The sequence below is a fragment of the Equus caballus genome, chromosome 28 (genome assembly GCF_041296265.1).
Source record: "Equus caballus isolate H_3958 breed thoroughbred chromosome 28, TB-T2T, whole genome shotgun sequence".
Lineage (NCBI taxonomy): Eukaryota > Metazoa > Chordata > Mammalia > Perissodactyla > Equidae > Equus > Equus caballus.
In genome coordinates, this window is record NC_091711.1 from 44,201,393 (window position 1) to 44,224,353 (window position 22,961).

The window sequence follows — 22,961 nt, forward strand, 5'->3', positions numbered from 1 at the left end:
TGAGGGTAGTAAAGGCAGTGGTCCTAGTGACACTAGAGGTAGTGGCTCCGACCTGGTTAAGGAGATCAGGAAAGCATTCTTGAGAGAGAGTTGCCTGAGCAGAGTCCTTGCTGGGCCAAGGGGCAAGGGAAGATGTCCAGGGCAGAGGGAACAAACTGCCTTTTGGGAACAAGCACTCAGGGTGTGGAGGGTGACATGGCATGATTCCGAAGGGGTGGGGAATGAGGGGCCAACAAGGCTGTTGCCGGCTTAGTGGTGTCATGGGAGAGTCTGGGTATGGGAGAGGAAATGCATACGAGAGGCTGCATTTAGAGGCACTTCAGAGAAAAAAGTGACAGGACCTGGTGACGAGCTACAGCCATGGGGTCAGTGAGATGAGTTGCAGTGAGGCTGGTGTGTGGCGGTGTAAGCGATGCGCTCACTCGGCAGGCACAGTGGAAGCAGGTACCAGTGCAGCAGGATGCTGACGAGGCGAGGACACACGTGGCCCCCGCTCTGACAGCTACTTACTCTTAGGAACATTTCACTGAACAGAATAGAATGTTTTGGACATTCAAAATCTCAAGTGGAATGATCAGGAATGGATTTAATTTCAAGTGGCATTTTCTGGCTAACTGAAGGTAAAGCTAGAAACCCTTTCAGGAACACAGTCTAAGCTACTTCAAATTAAACTGATTATTCTTTATTGCCTCAGAGTAATGATTCTATTATTAGGAATATTCTTGTAAGATACTAGGTAGAGACTAGGCTTTATCAAAGTGACCCCAAGATAGAACTTAAAATTTGCTTTTAAAAGTAAATCTTTGTTAGCAAGTTTTTTCCTTATCATTGTCTTGTTTATCCTAAAGTAAACATGAAAAAAATCCAGTTATGGACACCTTCCAGTTACTCAGCTGGTATCTCCCATATTTGTCTTCCTTATATTCAGTGGGGTATCATTTTCTTGGTTCCTGCCTCAAATACAGGCATCCAAAAAGAGGCAAAGACATGAAACGAGAGAAAGCCAGGTGGAAAGGAGGTTCTCGGAGGCCTCTGCTTGAGCCCAGCTGTCCAGCGACGCTGTGGTGGAGGGGCACCTGCGGCAGAGGCGCTCCCCGCGAGAAACGAGACCGACAGCTGGCCCTGCCTCTCACCCGCTATATCAGCTTGCGAGAGTTCCTTTATTTAAGCCTCAACTTTCTCAACAGTAAATGGGGACAATACCCAGCTGGGAAAAAAGGAAGAGAGTGGAGAATCATTTAAGAAAACTGATTAGGGCAAAAACACCCCCTGAATGTGCTTGACAACAAAGGAAAAGAATAATTTTTAAATGACATGTATGATATTCCTAAGACACTCTATAAAAAGGGGGAGGGGGGAGTCCCAGCAGAGATCCCACAAGGAATGGACGGCTCCTGAGCAGCCAGAGGCCCTGGACTTATCTGCCAGGCCACGGGCAGCTGGAGACAGGCAACAGCACAGACGCCCAGGAGGAGCGGGCTGTGAAAACAATCCACCGCTAGTGACTCAAGTTAAACCCAGCTACGCCGCCACTGACATGCATTTGTTTTGAACATGTATCTTTGTATTAGAGCATTTTTCACAGGTCAGGCACAGCGTTTAACCCCTCTTTATGCCCACCTTCAGTCACCTGTTTTAATATGGACACTTGATAGTAATGTCCTCTAAACATGTACCAGAACTAGTTCAGGTACTAGTAATTACTTACATCAAGGTGCCCCCAAAGCTGAACCAGTTTATAATTATCACACGTGGAATGAACTTCAACTGCGGATGTGGCAGGCACAGGCACTGGCCAGTCACAGTGGATTTTAAAGTCCCACAGTTTCCGAACTCTCACTCTCCTGGGTTTACAGTCTTCAAGTTTGAATAAGTTTATGAAGGCATAACAAAGCAAAATAAGGCAATTTCCAAAATAAAATGCATCCATTTGCCACAATTTAAGTTAAAATCAGTCTTCACCTCTCCTTCTAGAATATTAAAGCTAGGAGGCTGGTTTAATCGTTTTTCTCCTGCATAAAACGTAAATTGCTAACACACAGTCTTCGTACCTCCACCTATCAGAAAGTCAACACAGCTTTCAGTAATGATGTTTCTTTGGGCTAACCAGACCTGGGTTTTTTCCTGAAACATCTTGCCTTTTATCTTACCCACAGGCACATATATTACATTAAAATAATTCTAATCAGAGGGTTTCTTTTACAGCTGAGAAGGCTGCAACTTTGTTACAAACGTTATATATTTTGTCTAGGGGAGTTTTTACCCATCAAGAAGAAAAGGGATTTGTGCCCTTTAAGAAGTGAGAAAGGTGGGGCTCCAGAGTCCAGGAGGGTTAAGGCGGTAATTAGCAGTTGGCTCTGAAGAGCAGCTGAGAAGCTGAGCAAAGGGCCCTGCTGAGCCGGGCAGGGGGAGGAGCCCCGGGGCAGCCCTGTGAGAAGAAAGAGAACAGCCTTTTCCCCACGCACAGAGAGAAACGCTTACAGCCAGAGTTTAAAACACTGCAATTTAAGTCGCACAAGACCACGTACTAGCTTATTTTTATTTTACCCTTTGCTCAAACAGTGAATTGGCTTATAAGGAGAAAGGATTGTCTTCTGTGCTTTCTGAATCTAACAGGCATCTTTTAAAAGAAATTATCTGCCAGGAAAGTGACTCTTGGTATAATCCTGCTTCTCTCCACGGCTCATCCCACCCAGGAGTTGGCTCTATGCTGCCAGAAAGCCAACTACAGGGAGCCGCTCATCCACAAGGTGCCCATATTTAACTACAGTTTACGGTTTCAGTAGGAGAAATGACAAACTTGCTGCCACAATAGGCCTCCTGTAACGAGATTTCAAATCTGCGCAGCTTGTACCGTAGCTAAAGCTCTGATGCTGCAAACTCTGGGCTCCGGCGGTCCTTTCCCTTCTGTTTACCACCTCTCTTCCTGCTTGCGTTTGCTCTACCCTTCCTTGACCAGATCTACTTCCACCTCACCAATCCTCTCATCTGCTCAGCTTCTCAGCTGACCAACTGAGTCCAGACAAGTCAAAGTCTCGTCAGGCAAAGCCACACTGTTCCTGGAAGTGGCTGGTTCTTCAAGGGCGAGGGCAGTCTGAAAAGGGACAGGCAGTGGCGGTACTTTTATCCGGGTGCAGAGTTTCAGCAGATAGGAACTTGCAAAAACTAGGATGTCTTGGCATACTTAAGCCACTGCCAATACAACTATCCATAGGGTCACTGGTCCCCACACTCTAAAGCTAGCCTGCCAGATCCCACCAACCCTCTCAGGGGGCTTTATGGGGCTACTAATGAGGCGATAACGTGTGGGACCCCTCATAGGGCATTTCAGGTCACCCCACTCCGACAACAGTGCTTTTTAATTCCTATGCCTTTTCTTCCCGGAAACCTTGCACTGGAAGGACAAACGTGGTCTAAACCTAGAATGCAAACTTTGGTCCCAAAGTCAGTTGACGAGCTTACGATCTAGCTTTAGTTGACTAGCTAAACACTGAGGTTTCAGAGTTGCTTTTAGTCTGTCACCTGCACCAGCATCACCTGAAGTGTGGGTTAACGCAGACGGTGGCCACCACCTGGGAAGACTGAGCGTGCAGCATTCCAGGTGTTTCTCATCGCCAAGGAAGTTTAACAACTACTGGCTCAATCTATCTTTAATGATATGGACATTTTCTTCTTCATTTCTGTTTTGGAAGCTTAATCTCAGAGTAGGAAGTTACTCAGCAAGAGGCCAATCCTCACTTCAACAGATGAAGAAAATGTAAAATTGGAAGTAATATGACCAAGATTAGAAATCTTGACTAAATTCAACACTTACCCCCCCACCTCCAATTTTTAAATGTCAACCAACTGTTACAACATATCTCATTTTATCCCTTAAAACAACCTGGTAGGGTAGTCCAGTTATTATCTCCATTTTATAGGATAAGAAATTTGGGCTGTAAGAGGTGAAGTGACTTGTCCACTATTACGATTTTCCAAGAAGCCAATCCCTATGTATATTTGGATAAAGGATAACATGACATCTCTAAGATTCTGGAATCATTATTCCTTGCCAACAATCTCTTCTAGTGTCTTCAAAGACCATCTGTTGGGTAAATCCAAGACTCTCTTTTGCTCTCCTTCTGGTCCGTGTTCTCTGGGCAGCCTGGTCAGTGCACAGTGGGTATGTGATGAAACGTAGCTCCATCACATGGGTTTTCTTTCACAAGTGAGATTATAAAGAAGCAACAAATGAGGACCTGTGTGTGTGTGTGTCATTTTCTGGGGTGCCTAGAGTTAATGTGGAAGGTTTTGAAGGTAGAGTCTTACAGAGCTGAGCAACAAGATCTAGTTGGCACATTCACCTTAAAAGGAACTCTCTTTTTCCCACAGGAGAGTGGGATGGGACGGGTCTCGAGAATGGAATTCCCTTGCTGGAGAGCTGGCATCCCTGGAGGTGGTTCCCTTTAGTGAGGAAGGGTGTCTGCGGCACTGCAAAGCCTCGCCCTGCCATGAGGTGAAGCTGAAGCAACTGCAGTTTAGAAAGATACCTGCCCACAACCATATGGCTGCCTTCTACAGGTGGTCCTCAGTCCCTCCTGTGGATACTTAGTATATAACCCTGGCCTGCTGTGTCACAGTAGAGGATCGCGTCTTCTCTTGGAGAGTACCTGGCCCACAGTGGGTGTGTTAAATACTAACGCCTGTGTCCACCTGTAAAGGATGAGGGGCGGGAGGTAGTGACACTGAGAGAGCCAGTGACTTAGAGAATTAAGAGTGTGTTCCCGGCAGATCGGCAGTGTCAGAGGGCACAAGGAAGGGCTGGGAAAGCAGGAAGCGTGAATTTGGACGAGTGCCCATTACTCCACCGTCACTCACTCTTCAAATCCCTCAAGTCACTCTAATCTACTGGCAGGTCCGAGTGCACCATGACTCTGGGCAGGGAAGGCGTCCGAACCATCCTGACTCACTCTGCCCCTTACCCAGGTTAGGTGCAGCTTCTTGGTGCTTACACAGACCCCACGCTCTCACAGCACTTACACAGTGCTGACCTAAGCTAACTGGAGCTGCTCTGAGCTGCAAGAAACTATCCAGCATAAATTCCTTCATTCTGAAATGGTCATAATCCACTTAGATGTCTAAGAGGCAACTTAGACTTAATGTGAACATAACACACCTCCTGATTTCCCCACCAAGGCTGTTCTTCCTCCAGCTTTCCTGTTTCAAGAAATGGCACCACTATTACCCAGCTGCTCTCTTCCCACTCCTGCTCACACAGGCCACAGGAATTAACTCCTGCTGACCTCTCCAACCTCATTACCCTCTCCTCTCATCCACTACCGTCTCACCACGCTGGCTTCCTTTCTGTTCCTCAAGTCCACCAAGCTCGGTTGCCCCCAACAGCCCCTGTACCCTCTGTCTAAAATGCTCTCTGATCTCACAGGCTGGCTCATTATACCACTCCCCCCTCAGCTCCTCAGGGAACTTGACCTGGACCACCAATCTAAATCAGCTCCCTGGTCACTTTCTATCACACTGTCTTACTTGAATTATGTGCACTGATTTGGTCCTGGCACATAACAGATGCCAACTAGAGACTGGCTGAATGAATGAGTATATGGTGCTTGTGAACCAGGGCTGTAAAGTGGCATTGGCATGGCCATACTTAGGTTTTAGAAAGGTCACTTCACAGTAGAGGACAGACTGAAGGGGGGTCAAATTAAAGAGTAGGGAGACCAATTAAGATGCTACTGTGATGAAAAAGATGATAGTTTGGACCAGGGGGTGAAACGAAGATAGGAGACAGATTTGAGTTGTTTAGGAAATAAAAACAGTGACTGCCTGGATGGGAGAAACGGGGGAAGGAGAGAGGAGTCTAACACGGCTCCAAGGTTTCTGGTTGGGGCAGAGGAGGGCATGGAAGCAGGTGGGGACACAGTGGTGTCTGCATATTCTGGTTTTGAGTGAGGGCAGTGGGCAGCAGGACACTCAGATCTGGAACTTGAGTTCCGAGTGTCATTAGGTCACGTTCTCACACAGGAACTGTTCCTCTCCCTTTTCCTGAGTCAAAGTGGAGGCTGTCCTCTAGATGGTCAGTCTAGGACAATAATCACTAGTGTTAGGACCCTGAGGTGACGACCTCTGGATCTCACATTTTTGTCTCAAGAGGCACACAGTGAAACACAAACAACAAAACCTTGCACAGACGCCCTCTGTAACAGAAGCAGCACCTGCGGCAATGGTCCCCTAGCATACTGCACCTCACAACGAACTGCCAGGATAAGCAATGAAGAATAATGCTGATAGTCCATCTCTCATCCATTAATTTTTTCCTGAAACTGTAAAATAACATATAGAACAAACTGTCACTCAGTCTCATAACCTAAACATATTTTAACGTCTCTCTTCAATTTTTTACACAAAGATTAAAATTCTAACCAGCATTTTCACAAATGATATCCAATTACTCCATGCTTTTTAAAATAAGTACTTTAAATGGCATCCAAAGGCCCACCTTGTACCACCGGACATGACGTTGCTCACAACACGTCTTTTTCTGAAGAGAGCCTCCTTGTCACAGGTTCACCCTGTACCGGTCAGCCCTGTGTCAGGCACTACGGTGGGCTCCGGGGCTAACCCAGCATCTAGAGAATTAATCTGGTGAGGAAGACAGTCACAACACACGGTGCTGCGTGGTGCAACAGGTATAACTGGAGTGCTGGGGAATGAGGTGACAGGTGAGCTTTGTCGTGAACAATAGTAGATTAAAATACCCAGGTCTGCTGGGAGGTGCAAAGTCTTGTGTCAGCAAACAAATATATTTCACTTTTGAGAGGCTGCCCTTTCAAAGCATTAATATATTTTGATTCTTTCCATAGAGAACTCTACCTAGAACCAAGCAAAGAGAACCATCTGGCAATTATCCTATTGCTTATCTTAATGAACTATTATCCCATCAAACCAGCTTTAAGCAGCTTTTGAACCAAAAAACAAAGTAACTTTCAAGCAAACCAAGGACCTACATCTGACACACATATGAACCAAGATTTAAACTTCACAGACACTGTTTTCAAAGTCTGGAACCATCTGGCATCTCCACGGAGCCAGTCAAAATGAATATGCCTGAGAGCTGTTAAACGAACATACAGTACCTTTTACTAGAATCCTTCCACTAGCTGCCTAGAGAAACAAGTAAGAAATGAAATGCCTCCAAAGTTGGTCACTACAGCTGGTGTCACTCCCATTAGAAGGGACCAACACCACTTCAGACGTGAAGTTCGTTATTTCAGGTGGAAATCTGTTACTTTGTTGACCTTGGACGCCTCCTGTTACGTGGCAGTTCTTCAGTTCTATTCTCATAAGGCACACTGCTTGACAGCAGTATGCTGCCAACATAGTCAAATGAATCGTCAGCTCATAAGCACATACAGCCAAAATCACTCCACTGTACCTGGCTTACTGGGACAGGGTTCTATAGGGCTGAATTTTCTCTTCAGTTTGATTTCTACCCAATAAGCTAAAGGACAGGAAAACATCCTTACTAAAATGACACGTGAGGACACCTTCTAGGACTGACAGCAGCCCGCAGCACTTACTTCCTCTATTTAAACCGCCCCAACTCGAAAGCCTCTAGGAACAGTTCAGTGCCCAGCACGGAAGCTCCCTGATCTCCCGCGGAGCTCATTTGACCCCTAACAGCCCTCCGCCATCGTCCTACTTATAGACGAGAACACTTTCTCTAAGAGCTCTCCTAATGCCTCATTTACGTGGTGCTCCCGAAGAAAGGACTTCCATACATCTGAATTTTCCGGTAACTGAAGTTACTCAGACTAGGAAAAATACGCACAGAAAAATGACAACAAATTGAGGAGAAACATGAAAACTCCAAAGTAATGATCAATGGACATAAAACATTAAAACTAAAAAGGAACAACAGCAATATCGCCAATATAAGAAATGAAATTAAAAAGAAGAAATTGAAGATTTAGAAAGAATATCCAGTATCAGTGAGGTTGCAGTGAAACATGGGCTCACATGCTACTGTGGATGATCACAGCTTGGTACGATCCTTTCTGGTTAAACCACAAGATAACGCCTACATAAAATCACAAAATGGTCACACTTTTTGACTTAGCATTATGGTCAACATCTGGAAAATTTCCCCCAAATAAAACCCCATGAATAAAAATGTTTATTGCTGCATAAAAAAATAGCAAATTAACAGGAAACCTCAATGTCCAACAGTGCAGGAATACTCAGATGAATTACACACCCCCATGTTGAAACAAAAACCCATAGATTAATAGCAAAATTAAAACTATAAAATTGAGTGAAAAAAGCAACACAGAGACTTGAACCCGTAGTGTGATGGTGGAGACTCTGGGCTTGAATCCGGGCCTCAGCCTCCTCCAGGAGCACGAGGCCCAGCTCAGAGGGCCGCGGTGAGGCGTAAACGTGGTGATTCACTAAGGTACCTAGACAGCACTCCGTGTGTGTTAGCAGTCACTATTACACCGTGATGACACCTAGTGAAATAAGCACACGGACAAAACTAGGAAAGAGGCAAATCTGTTGGGTTATCAGGATTGTGACTGACTTTCTGTCACTGAGAGTTCTACTAGTTTTACACTATGAATAACACTGTTACTATTGACCTTTATGTAAATAGGTAATAACTTTATAAATGGTGTTTATATGTCCTCAATGCCATGGACAGTGCCCAGGCGCCTCCTCCAGACCCGCAGCCAGGCTAGGCTGTCAGGCCTTCTCTTCTTTTGCCCTTTCCCAGGCTTCTTGTTGCTTCCTGTGAGTGGAACTGTCTCAGGCCCTCAGAAAGTAAGTGTCCATCCACAGGGAGAATCCCAAACTCAGAGCCCATTTGACTACACAGTTAAGTGCATGCACTTTGTCTAGTCTCAATTCAGCACACAAAGGCCCTAAGCTACATTCTGGAACTCTGAGAAAATGGGGTGCTACTGTACACAACAGAGTTTTCCTTAGGCCCATAAAAGTAACATTTCCTATCAGCTATTTCTCATTGTAATTAAATGCAATTTCGTATTCCGCTGCATTTAATTGTCAATAATATCAGTATCTGGAAAAATTTATTAGAAAACCCAAAACAGCAAATTACCCCTTTTGCCCTCCCCCTCAATCGTATTTTAGGCAATAATTATGATGATAGCTTAATTTCTTTGATACCTTTTCAGGGTTCTTTATGTCGGACTTTTTTTAAACATGACACAGATCTCATGATTTCCTATTTTACCCCCACTTTCTTGCAACTTGGATTGAAAAGTTACCAGTTTTACATTTATTCAGTAAGCTAAACGAAAATCACCCAGTCCTTATTAAAAAATACTGTCCTAGAGACCTAGAGTGTTGACTGATCTGTACATGTACATTAGGCTGAGCTGCTTTCACTAGGATTTTCTTCTGATGCATATTAGCCACAAAACGAAACATCTCCCTTCTCTTCCTCAATCCTCTCGTCTCTGTTATGGTATCTTACCCACCTCCTACCCGACCCACCCACCTGCTCGCTGAGCTGGAAACTTCGGCTTCATTTCTCACTTTCCTTCACCTGCCACACTGAAGTGGTTTCTCAGTTCTATCAACTTGAAATTCCAGAATGTTTCTAGTATCTGTCCACTCCCTCTGATCCCCTTGACTACCACTTACTCAGCCCTTATCATCTCTTGTACAAATTAATGCCACAGCCTCTCATCTGGTCGGCTTGCTTCTCATCTCTCCCTACATCTTTCCTGAGTCTCTTTTATAAAACATAAACCTGATCACGTGATTTTACATGCTTAGGAAGAGCTGATGGTTTTGCACTGCCCAGAAATTAAGGGCTCCATCCTTAGACTACAATAGAGCCCTCTACGGTCCATATACTACCCCTATTGACTATCTGGTGCTGGTGGAGGGGGTGGAGTGTGGTTGTTCTGAATCATTCCGAGAATTGACTTCTTAATTATTTTGGATTTTCCTTATAGTGATGACCTGTCAAAAATGTTTATTGAAAAACAACTTTATTACTGGGTAGATTCTTTACTTTGGCCTTAGGTAATCACTATCAAAAATTTACCAACTCACAAAAATACTAATGCTTTTACTTAACGTGCAAGGAAGTCTTTATTCCCTTTCTTTTGCCTCACCTCCTTTGAAGCATCTAATTCCTGAGAGTGTCCATGTGGGCTAATGCTATTTCATAGATGGTAACTAATATTGCACCTTAAATACCAAACACCCTGCTCTTCCCAAACCTGAATTTTCCACAGGAGTAAGAATGAGGAGAAAATGTTTGCTCCATATGCAAGGCACCTTTCCTGTCCAAGAGGCTAAGTCTGGACACTCCTGGGAAGAGCCGCCAACTGTGCTACAATGGGATGACACAAACTACAGCGTACCGAGTGACTCAATAACAGGAACCCACCTTCACTAAAACAAAATGTGAGGGCACCACTCTGGGGCAGGCTACAGTACTTGCCAAACATTTCCCTATGTACTTTCCAAAGAGTAACTCATTTAATGCTCATAACAAGCTTCTTTACAGTAGGTGCTATTAGTTTCCATATTTTATAGATGAGGAAGGTGAAATACAGAAGTTAAGTGATCTGAGCAAGTGACCAGCTGGAAATGGCAAGTGCTGGACTTCAGGAAGCAGTGTGACCCAGGACGCTCCCCTAGGCCCCCTCCCCCACCCCCACCCCCACCCCGGTGCTGAGCAGAATGGCCAAGGCGGAAAGATGAGGAGGATCTTTGAGGGCAGCTGTTAAGCTGACTGGATTTCCCCTCATCAGACTTCTTTCTAACACACGGGAAGATGGGAAGAAACTGGTCTGCAGTTGCCAGCCTTCAGGGTCCTGCAAAATTGGCCTTGGACTGGGGCCGGGGGAGGAAGCTCCATTTTTCTAATAATATTGGATAAAGGAAGCTGTACTGCCTAGAAAATTGAAGCCCTCGTGCAGGAACTGTGTGGGGCAAGGTATTGCTTTCTGCACAAACCACACAGACCTTCCTGACAAAGTCCAGCAGCCTTGCCGCCACCATGCTTCTGCTCACACACCCACTGCAGGATGTGGGCTGTGGCTCACTCCTGGGAAGGAACAAAGGTCTCTCCTAGCATTCTAACTTCAGATTTTCATTGGTTTTCTAGCAAGGACTCAGATATTTGTTGAACGGAAATAAATACCTACTCCTTTTTTTGAGGAAGATTAGCCCTGAACTAACATCTGCTGCCAATCCTCCTCTTTTTGCTGAGGAAGACTGGCCCTGATTTAATATCTGTGCCCATCTTCCTCTATTTTATATGTGGGACGCCTGCCACAGCATGGCTTGACAAGCGATGCATAGGTTCGCACCTGGGATCCAAACCAGCGAACACAGGCTGCTGAAGCAGAACATGAGAACTTAACCGCTGCGCCACCAGGCTGGCCTCAATAAATACCTACTTTTACAGGCTATTTGATCATGTTAGCTCTTTTAATACATTAGCAATAAGTAGTTTAACATCTCAGGGATGAATTACTTGGCATAACCTACAGTGACTTGTCAATATTCTTGTTTATGGTCCTGTAGCATTTTCAAAGAATGAATAGTCTATCCCTTAAGACTTTTACTTTAAAATCCGGTGTAATCCTTCTCTTATCATCCCTCCACCCCTAAAAGAAATAAAGAAAAAGATCATAGGAAAATTAGAGTCTTTCGATTTGTGAGGATTTATTCTATAAGGTAATATAAGCAATAAAATTCAAAACTGCAAATTTCACATGAGATTCCTCAGAATTTATAAAAACCAAATCCTTAAAAGAATATTAACCCTTTCTCTGGAGGCTTAGTTTCAAGGGCATCATGTAGTGATTCAAAAAGAGATCACAGAGAAGTGTTAAGAAAAATAGGTAATACAATAATCACACAACTTTCTGCTATAGGCTAAAAGTCTTGGGAATGGAGAGATGGATGGGACTTGGTGCCTTAACGTGTAATGCAGACAGGCTGTGACAGAGGTATGAGCTGTGACAACAAAGACCAGGTGACTGACAGCACTGGTGCTGGTGAGGGAGGGAGCGTAAAGAAGTCAGGAGAGGGGAAGGAACAGAGAGAATGTGGAGGAGAGGGGATGCGGGGAGGGACAATCACAGTGAGGTGCGTGTGGGGTTACGAGCAGAAACCTGGAGTTTAAGGAAGGCCTCAGCAGGCCCTGGGCTGGCGGCAGCATCCTTGCTGGGCTAACTCACAGAGCACGTCAGTGGGAACTCAGGGAGCACAAAGGATAAGGCCTTGATTTTACAGATAACCAGAGACGCTAACTGACCTGTTTTTGATGTTTTAACATGCAGTTATACTGTCATTTATTGATACTTTACACTTGTCAAATCATGTTTTTTGTCATAATTTAAAGGAAATTAAGAAGGATATTAGCCTATTAGATGGGGGAAGGTAAAATTATTATCCATTATTTAAACCTGTATTAAAAATAAACTTTAAATATAATCTTGAATATACTGATCCAAAAAAAGTTAACCTAAAACCAGTTTTTTAACATCTATTGTGGAGGAAAAAAAGACTAACAAGTCCCCACGGAGGTTTTTAAGAATGGATGTGGAAGGGGTGCCATCAGCCCAGGTGGTGGAGGCGGGACGGGGAACAAGCACAGGCCAGCTCTCCCACGCGTGGGGCAAAGCTGGGACCACAGTCCCAAGACCCCTGTCTGCTGCCATGGCCCTGAAGGCCTTCACAGTGCTAAATGTACCAAACGCTATTTTTATACACCAAGTTATACGTATGCCTGTCTGGAGGCAATTACCTCTATCACACCATCCATGTCACTCAGAAGTCACTGTGGATACACAAAGAGGACAGCACAGCAATGAATGGATTCACAAGTCCCACCCTCACAAAAGGAAGAAAAGCAAAGCCCATCTGTTTGTACAGGAATGTTCTAGTTTTCAGCAATTTTCAGGGTACTGTGACGCTACAGGGAGAAGAGCTACTGTCTCTTGAGGACTTCATATTATTTTGTTATAATATCATGCTTGTCAAAACACTTGATAAATAGAGGCCAAAATGGATCTCTAATGAAATATATGCAGCCTTATCTCAACATGATAGGATCGAGAGCGTGCCTATTAAACAGACCAAAACGGAACGCATCTGCTAAAACCTAAGATAAAACTAGACGCAAAGTGACCTCGACAAATTGAAACATCATCTATCAAATTAAATAAAAGAAGACAAGTTAGTGTACTTTTAATTTGTTCTCGAGAACATTAAGAAAAGGAGAATAAAAGCACGGCAAAGAAAACAGAAGAGGATCTTGCAGTCATACGGAACATCAGCTCAAAAAGCCAAGCAGCATAACTTTTTAAACCGTTTCTAAAAATCAACCCCTCACTGGGCTATTCCGCCTTCGCACGTGTCACTAAAGCTAAGTCAACCTTTACTCTGAGGGTAACGGAATGTTATCCTCCTCCCTTTCTGGCTCACTGGGTGGCTTATGAGAATAAAACAGACGTGCCGGTATCTAGAAAAATTAAATTCAATACACAAAGATTCTATTCTAAAAGAGGGATGCAAAATAAATAGAATGGGTTAAAGGAAGAGAAAGTTAATATTTTTAAAGGGCACTGGTGTAGTGAGTGAGCACAATACAAGCGAATGAGCTTAAAGCTGCATGAGATTTATTTAAGATTGGTCATGAAACTAATGCTATATGTCAATTATATATTAATTTAAAAAAAAAAAGACTGGTCAACTGTTTGTCTTCTGAAACCTGCTATTAAAGGAGATGGTGAAACGTGCAGTCCTGACGGAGTAGTCACAGGCCCCAAAAATCTAAGTTTAGTGCCTCTACTATATAGAAGAAGTGTAAGGACAAAAATACTTGCTTTTATAACATTTTATCTTTAAATGAAGCATGTCAACTTTTTGTCTCTTGGAATATGATTAACTTGAAGCAGTTTTGATACAGTTGAGACTGTAATTAATATTTTAAAAAACAAAAACTACTTTCGATGTTCTCGACAAAACAGCTTTGTGTGACTTTAACCATCTAGTCAGTGAAAGCTGTGGAGGACGGGTTAGAGAGAGAGACCGATTTACCAAATCCAGTGTGTTTGTTCCAATTATAACATTCCAGATTTCATTTTGAGATCAAAGCTGACAAGCAGTAGCCTAAGTTGTCACTTTCTGAAGACACGGAGTCCTATCAGGAATTTTAAGAGGCAGGCCTGTTGTTCCCCAACCTTCCTGGGATGGAGAGAACTGTGACCCAGGGTGGCTGCATCATTATCATCTTCTACTTTCTATGGACCAGACTTGGATTGAGACTCAGGATCTAAGGATTTGCTGGACAGCATTAGTCTGCTGATTATTGGCTACCAATTACTGCTATAGAATGTTCAAAAGTTTACACACAAAAATTACTCTGAGAGATGTTAATAATATTATTCTACCTTGGAATAAAGAAAACACTGGCAGATGGACAGGGACACACACCAAAAAGTAACAAACAAACAAAACAAACCCACCCAATACTCTAACTTTTAGAGGAAAGTTGGCAAGAAGGCCATCAACTGGGGCAAGATGATGATTAATGGATTATTGGTCAGAATTGACTATTTAAAGAATTTCGTACTTCAGGGTCTAAAATGTTATGTCCCTTTAGGACTTTTGCATTTTAAAATGTCACTGTGTTGAAGAAGTGACTCTGGGGCTGGCTCGCGGCCTAGTGGCTAAGTTTAGTGTGCTCTGCTTCGGTGACCCGGGCACAGTTCCCGGGCACAGACCTACACCACTTGTCAGTGGCCACACTGAGGCAGCAACCCACATACAAAATAGAGGAAGATTGGCATAGATGTTAGCTTAGGGCAAATGCTCTTCAAGTAAAAAAAAAGAGGAAGATTGGTGACAAATTTTAGCTCGGGGTGAATCCTCCTCAGCAAAAAAAAAAAAAAAGAAAAAAAAAGAAAAAAAGTAGATCTATTTCAAACTTGGCGTTTGGGAGTGACATTGATAATGGAAGAGAGGGAAAGAGGGAGGAATAAAGACCATGTGTGCGTGGTGGGTAGGGGGCGGGGGTCTTAGAGGGAAAGGCAAGCTCCTTGTTTGACTGAATTAGAATGTTCTAATTTAAAATACATATAAATTTCACATTAATTACATTTTGACTATAGTCTGAGTACTTCCTTTTTACCAGACACTTATAAGTTCTGGGGATAATGCAATGATAAAATATAGTGCTTTGGTGGGAGGAGCCATGAGAGAGCCAGCCACCTGGTGGCACAGAACCTGGGAAGGCACGGGTGTCCTAGAGTGAGGGATGCAAGATGTGCCCAAAACTAGAGCCTTAGCTCAAAGTCTGTAAGAGGAGTTAGGTCCCTAACTCAACCCAATTCAACAGGTAAGTGCCCCCCAAATGGATGTTCAGAGAAGAAAAACCTCTCGAAAATATCAGAAATGAAGATAAATAAATACAAGTTTAGATGATAAAGTTGAAGAAAGCATGGAGAAATTAGAACAGGAAGACAGAGAGATAGAACACAGAACAGGAGAGAAAAGATGAAGCCAGAGGATCAATCCAGGAGGAACAATACCTAATTCACAGGAATTCCAGAAAGAGAAAACAGAGGGAAGGAAATTATCAAAGGAGAAACATGACAAACTTCCAAACTGAAAGACATGAATTCACAGATGGCAGGATCTCACAGAGCAGCCAGCACAAGGAATGAAAAGATCTAGCTTGAGGCCTTATCGTTTTGACGTTTCAGAAAGCTAGAGAAAATGAGGAGATCCTCAGACCTCCAGAGGAGAATGACAGAACACAGATGGAGGACTAAAAATCAGAACACTCGAAGCCAGAGGACAAGTCAAGAGCCAGTGACTCCAAGACAGCGAGAGAAAACAATTTCAAATCTAGAATTCCATGCCAAACCAACCCTGAATTAAACATGAGGACGGGATAAAGGCATGTTCAGATGTACAAGATCCTAAAGGATTTACCTCCCATGCACCCCTTCTCAGAAAACTACTAAAGGAAGATGCACTCCATTAAATGAGGGCCCAGGCTAGGAAAGGCAAAGACGGGGGCGTCGGGAAACCGTACCCAACAGAGGGAAGAAGTAAATGATGAGATGACGGATGCCTCAGGATAACAGTCATGAAACAGACCTAAAGAATAAGTACCCCAACTGGAAAGTTTGGATTAGAAAGATGTAGTTCAAGAAAATAAAAACGTGAATTCATAGTTCTAGAGAAATGAAAAGGTTCAGAAGAAAGGAAATATAACCATAGTATAGTTCATACTAAGCAAACAGTCAGATGTTGAAAAATGAGAAAAAAGGATCGATGAATAAGACAAATAGCAGTAAAAACTTATTGTGTGGGAACAGAGGAAACTGGCAGAGCAATCAGGTTAGAGGAGTTGGGAGCAGGGAGGTCTGTTTTGTTTCTGGTGAGGAAGATTCGCCCTGAGCTAACATCTGTGCCCATCTTCCTCTATTTTTTGTATGTGGGATGCCTCCACAGCTTGGCTGATGAGTGGAGCAGGTCCACACACAGGATCTGAACCAGCAAACTAGGGCCGCCGAAGCAGAGCAACCAGAACTTTCACCACTAAGCCACGGGGCCAGCCCCAGGGACGTCTGTTTTAATAAACTGCACAGCACTAGGTAAAAATAAGTTAAATTCTCCAAATTACTTCATTTTCAGTCCATCATTTGGGCTTAGAGGCTTTAATTGGAGGAATTACCAAGTGATATGTAAGAACAAAAAGAAGACTAAAACAAGTAAGGGTAGAAGAAATGGAACCAGAAAGAAGCAATGAAAAGGGCTGGTAAGGGATTTCTCGTACTCACCATCTCTCTGGCTATTTCCAGCGCTTCCTGCAGGCCATAGAGCCTGCCACAGACCAGGTAGATTCCATTGGCCCAGAGAATACAACCCTCGTGGACCCAAAATTCATTGCTGTCAAGAGGTAGTTCAGGGATTTGTAACTCCAGCTCAGGGCCGCCTTCTGAAGTGGTGGGCACGGAGGGCTTTGAGTCCAAAACTGTCTTTTCGCTGCTGCCCTCGGTGGTTGCTTTTTTACAAGGGAGCCCCCTGGACAGGGATCGAGGGCCTCCTCCACAGTCTTCAGAGCGGTGTCGCCGCTTAAACCTGGGGTGGGCGGCCAGGCTCCTCTGCTCCTTCTGCTGCTGCTGCTGCTCTTCCTCCTCCTCAGTGTCCGTCTTGGAGCCATTCGAAGCGCTTTTGTGCCGTACCTTCACTTTGCTCTGCATTTCCATGGCTCTCTTAGGAGGCGGATTCTTCGGGAGAGTGGCTGCATAATCTTGGGGATAAAAGGGTCCAAAAAGGTCGCCCATGTTCCGGTAACTGGCCCATTTGCCACACAGACAGCAAACCAGGTGCCCCATAACAGAAGACTCTGTCACAACAGGTCCCTGCAGCATAAAGGACGAAGCTGGGAGCACCTTGCTTTCAGTGCTGCTGGGTGGAGGGGTCAGAGACCTCGGACCCTTCCGACCCCTCACCAATTTGGTCTGTTCTTCTTCTTCTGCATTGATGATTGTACAAACGGCTCCAAGTTCACACTTGTTTACTACATGGATGTAAGGGAAAAAAGACTTGTTCTTGGCATCAGTTTTATCCAGTGGCTGGGTGGCGTACTTTAGCTTGATCTCAGGTTCTTGGGGTTCTACAATGGGAACTGCTTGTTTGGTTTTCCGCTTCCTTGGCTGTGCCCCAGGCTTCCTTCTCTCTCTTCTTTGCCTCTGCTTTTTTGGCTTGGGCTCTCCATCTGCGGAACCTTCTGGTATCTGAGGGGGCTGAGGGGGTGGAGGCGGTGGCTGCTGTTGTTTCTTTTGCTTATTCACACTACCAATGGGTCTCCCCTTCTTCTTTCCTGATGGAAAATATCCCTTCGGGGGGAAACCCTCTTGTTTGGGGGAAATCGTCACTGTATCGTTCTCCTTCTCTTCAGCCTTGGGGTTTGCCTTTGCCTCAGAGACCAATACGCCCGCTGGAGGTACATTCTTTGAGTCAGGAAAGATTAAAGGTGCTGCCCCACCCAGGGAGCCATCTGGTCTCCCTTGGTTACTTCCAGGCTTCTGTGAGGTTGCCGATGTCATGGCACCAGAGGATTCCTTTCCACCCGTGATTGCATCGGGGTGTGTCTCGGTCTTCACTTTGTCGTCCCCACTACCACGCCACTCCTCTGAAGACCTTGCAAGAGGCTTTTCCACGTTCAACTCCTGGTTTTTCGGACAGACCAGGTCAGATACAACCTCACCTTTTCTCTTCTCCATCTCAGCATCCTGAACAGTACCACCTCCACCTTCGGGAGGGCCACTCTTCAAAGACAGTATGTCATCGAGAGTCACCGTGTCTCCCCCAGCCTCCGCGCTGTTTGAGGATGCACTCCTCCTGATGTTCGGGGACGTGATCTTCTGAACTATAGCTTCCAGTTTCAATCCCCGTCCTTTCCGTGGGGGCAGTATTTTGGTCTTAGCAGGACTTGTGAGAGTGACAGCAGGGCAGTTCCTACTGTCGGGACTTGGAAGGTCCTTGGAGGACTCCCTCTTGGGGAGAGACTTGATATCCTGACTGTGAGAAAGATGGGCATAGGAGTTGAATGCTTTATCAGCGCCTTCTTTTGAGGGGTGAAGGAGGCGCCCTTTATCTTCAGGGTTACTGTTCTTCACATCTTGTGAGTGTCTCTTACTGGGGATGGGAGAGATAAAAGAACGGACACGCCTTCTCATGATTAAGGGGTTTTGAGAAGAATGATCCTCTTGACCTGGAAGCCTTAGCATAACGTTACTAGGTTTGGATGACTGTGTAGACTCAGCTAGTCCATGTCCATCAGTCTCCAGGGGTGGTCCATACCTTTTTTGACTGGACATTCCTGGAGGACCACTGCTTTTGGCTGGAGAAGTTTGCCGAGAAAGATCCCAACAAGATTCTTGCTGTAACTTCTGGGAGCCATGCTTCAACTCAATGCCTTTGTTAGACAGACCATCACTAGACATGAGGCAGCGCCCACCTTCCTGACCACTGGGGTCATGGTACGTCCCCATGGGTGGGCCATACATCATACCGTCTTTGTCATTTTTTAGAGGGCTCCGGACTCTGTCAAGAAACTGCTGCTGCCTCGGGCTCTTCCTCGGCCCCTCCTGCCTGTGCTGTGCCGCAGCGATTACTCCCTGAGCAGAGCTGCTGCCCCAGTCTTTATATTCCTCTTGCTGCTGTTGGTACATCTGTCTCTTATAATGGAGCTGAGAATTCAAACCTGCACTGGGGTCTCCATAAGCATGAGCACGAGTGTTTGTGTGATAAGCAGAGGCCAGGCTTTCTGAGTTGGGAGAAAAGGGAGCGTGTAAAGAACTCCTGTTGGCCCTCTCTGAAAAGGTCATGTGGGGGTTCATGTGATGAGGGTCTCCCCCTGGGCCTCTGCTCCTCCCAGGAGACATCTTCAATTTTTCTGAAAAATCATGATACTGAGAAGGGGACCGACCCCTCATGCCCTCCCGACCACCAACTCTGCCGGGGACCCGCCGCATTGGTGTGGGTCTGCTGTCTTGTGGGCCATAGTCTGAGATGGAGTCATGGGCTGCTGCTCCAGGGCTGGCATTGCCCCGGTAAGACTCATGCTTGATGCTCGTATGGCAGTGGTCTCCAGATTTCTTGTTGTTGAAACTAGCTTGGGATTTGGATTGTTCAAAGTCTTCTTCTTTTATCTGCCCACTCTGGGATTTCAGCTTTGTTTCCATGGACACCAACCCACCTGGAAGAATGACCGACTGACTTAAACTTGGATTGAGACGTTCATTCCTCCCAAGTCTGGTATCAGTGCCCATGTGTCCCAATGAGTGAGCTGCCGGGTCCCTGACAATCTGTCTTAGTGGAGAAATATCACAGATCACTGATCTTCTTTCAGAGAGGGAACCCCCGGGCTCATGGGCTGATGACTGAGGCTCTATTTCAAACTTTCTGGGAATTGGATAGTCAGCCAAATTGATCTGTTTCATTTCAGGAGCCGTGTTGCTTGATTTCCTTTCCCAAGGGCCCCAGTGGGGGTTTTCTAATAGGGACCCAATGCTTTTGTTCAAAAGGCCCCTGCTAGCTAATTCATTGGTTTGACTAACTAAGACATTAGGCCTCGTGGCTCCTTCTAGGCTCCCCGCCATGCCCTGATGCTCCTGAGCACTCCTAGAGTATCTCCTGTCAGGGTGGTGGTGGTAACCCTGAAGCACTTCCTGCAGGAGGCTGGGGAACTTCTCATTTCTACCCTTTCGCTCCCCGTGGCCACTGAAATCCCCCTTATCTTGTCCTGTAGGGTACTGAGGAAAGCCACTGACATTTCTTGGCATGGCTGACCCAAAACTATCTTTGTAACTATAGCGTAGGCTTCCAGGAGATTTGCTAGGCTCAGTTCTGCCTATAAAACCAGGGCCCACTGCGGAGTGCCCGCTCTGGCCATTGCCATCTCCATTGTGGTTGGAGTTATCTCCATTCTTGTTTCCTTTGCTCCCTCCTCCCGGAGGGTCTGGCTGGGGAAGTGATGTGTGACTGGTTTCCTTTGCTCCGCCAGTGCTGGGTGGCCTTTGAGTGGCTGTAGGATCATCCTCCTGGGAGCCTTTATCTTGTCCACTGGGCTTTTCTACTCGACTTGTCATGGCTTCCCGGGAGACAATCACCCCAACTGTCTTCTCATTGACTTTTGGGTTGCCCTCAGATGACAATGATGCATCCTTAGCACCAGGCGAGGCAGCCTCTTCTCTGGCTGCAGGACTGGCACTGAGTCTGGGGGCTTCATTCTGAGCGCCTTGTGCTGGTGAGGAGCCAGCTTTCTCGGAGGCTCCACCCTTGTAGGTGGTGTCAGAGCTGGTGCTCTGGCCACTTAGCTGCCTCACTCTCTCGCCTTGGTCTTCAGAACTGCTGGAGCAGCCTCCATCCAGTGACTCTGCCATGGGGGACTTCAGCTGTTCTTCAGGCTGTGAGGAGCCTTCGGAGTTTGTGCAGCTGTCTGCTTTCTTAGAGGATGAGGAGGGCCTCTTAGAGGTCTTCTTCTGAGGTGTCAGGGCATCAGAAAGTAGCATGTGCTGGACAGTATTAGGAAGATTGGCCACTTGAGTACTCAGGGCACTCAAACTACTCAACCCAGGATCTGTCAGTCGCTTTTCTGGCACTCCTTCTAGTCCAAACCCTTTGAAGCCTGCAGCATGAGAATTAGGACTGGGCATCATTGATGGCGTTGGGCTGAGTTGAGGCATTAACTGTAAAATTCTGTTTCTGGAACCCACGGGCACATTGCCTTGCCCACACTGGAGATTCTCCCCACTCTGCATAAGAGGAGATGGGGTAGAGCTACAGCTTGGAGACTGAACCACAGAGGCAGCTGGGGAAGGGTTAGAAATGGGGCTGAAGTTCTGGTGAAACTGCATGGGGGACCTCACAGGAACCTCGGGCTGGCTGTACTGCCCCACCTGGCTTTGCAGGGGCAGTTTGGTGGCAGTGTTGCTGTACTGCATCACATGCTGAGGAGGGTGCTGCTGCTGCTGCTGCTGCTGCTGCTGCTGCTGTTGTTGTTGCTGCTGCTGCTGTTGCTGTTGTTGTTGTTGTTGTTGTTGTTGCTGTTGTTGTTGCTGCTGCTGCTGCTGCCCCTGCTGGGTCCCTTGTGGAATCTTTGCTTGTTCAAAATTTTTCAAGGATTGAGGCTGATAGCTATAATTTGACTGTGTTCCATAAGCCTGTGCATTAGAACCCACATTATGTCCTTCATACTGGGATCCAGCATTCACACTGTAACTGCCATCATAGCTCTGCCCAGACTGGCTGAAACGCTGTGGTGAAGGGAAGGAGGAGGAGGAAGAGGAGGCGGCAGAAGACTGGTAGTGTTGGCCAAACTGACCTACTCTTAACTGGTAACCAGTAGCAGAGGATGGTAGAGTCGAGGGCCGCTGCATTGGTTGCAGATGGGAAGAGCCGGATGCTGGCTGGCCAGTGGCTTGTGGCAGAGGCTGATGGGACTGGTAAAGCTGTTGTCTCAACTGCTGTACTTGCTGCTGCTGCTGTTGGCTGGAGGCCTGCTGTTGGTACTGAGCACTCCCTGGAGAGAAAGGCCCCGTGTAATCCTGCTGATAATGAGACACACCACCAAGGGCAGAGTGCTGTGCTTGAAACTGGCCCACGTGACCCTCACTCCCATACTGATTGCCAAAGCTGCTCCCCTGGGGGGGTCCATAGCTCTGCACAGGCCCAGAAGGCCTTCGCTGAGGAGGCTGCGGGGTTCCTGTTGCCACGGGGTCTTTGTTGCCTGCCATGTAGTAGAAGTCTCCAGCCTCCTTCCTAAAACCCTGGTAGCCCTGATGGCCAGAGGTTTCACTAGCCATGGCTGCTGCAGCAGCTGCTGCTCCTCGCCGTCCACCACCACTGCTGCCACCACTGCCACCACTACCACCACCTGCACCCCCAAAATTCTGGAACATCTGGGCCTGACGAGGGCTGAACTCTTCTATCCGGGATGAGCTGTGTACCTCCTGTGGGTAGCTCTGCTGGTTTCCGTGGTAACTGCTTTGCTCCCGAAAGGACTGCATACTGTTCAGCAGCACAGCAGCAGGCCAACAGCCCTCCTGGAAATGGAAGCAAAGAAAGAAAAACATTAGACAGGCATCTCCTCAGTATAAATAAAATTAAGTCTAGATGATGGAGGGGAACGATAATACAGATGCCCAGATGAAGCTGACTGGTTTGAATTTCATCTCCTTTTATTTCTTATCCTATCCATTCCGAAAATGCAAATAAGCAGAGAAATGGCCTAAAGAGTGAGGCAGGAGCCCATGGCAGTATGAAAAGAAACACTCTGGGTAAATACAAATTCAATACAATAAAAAAATCTCATTATTGTCAGATAAATGAGACCCCCAAATTCAACTGGGTTAAACTATGGGGCTGTGTTATTACTGTCAATAAAAAATCAG

General features: G+C 45.9%; 1 protein-coding gene across 15 annotated transcripts in view; it reads right to left on the bottom strand.

The window, feature by feature from the left end:
- The window catches only part of TCF20 (transcription factor 20), a 184,969-nt gene that overhangs the window by 32,350 nt on the left and 129,658 nt on the right, over positions 1-22,961 (bottom strand). For all 15 annotated transcript variants that reach the window (XR_011433475.1, XM_023631191.2, XM_070253768.1 and 12 more), the window contains one exon: positions 16,839-22,613. Coding sequence is in view for 14 of the 15 variants with exons in the window: in XM_070253765.1 (XP_070109866.1) it covers positions 16,839-22,613 (5,775 nt within the window). In the remaining variant the exon portion in view is untranslated. Of the gene's footprint in view, positions 1-16,838; positions 22,614-22,961 lie in introns of those variants that run through there.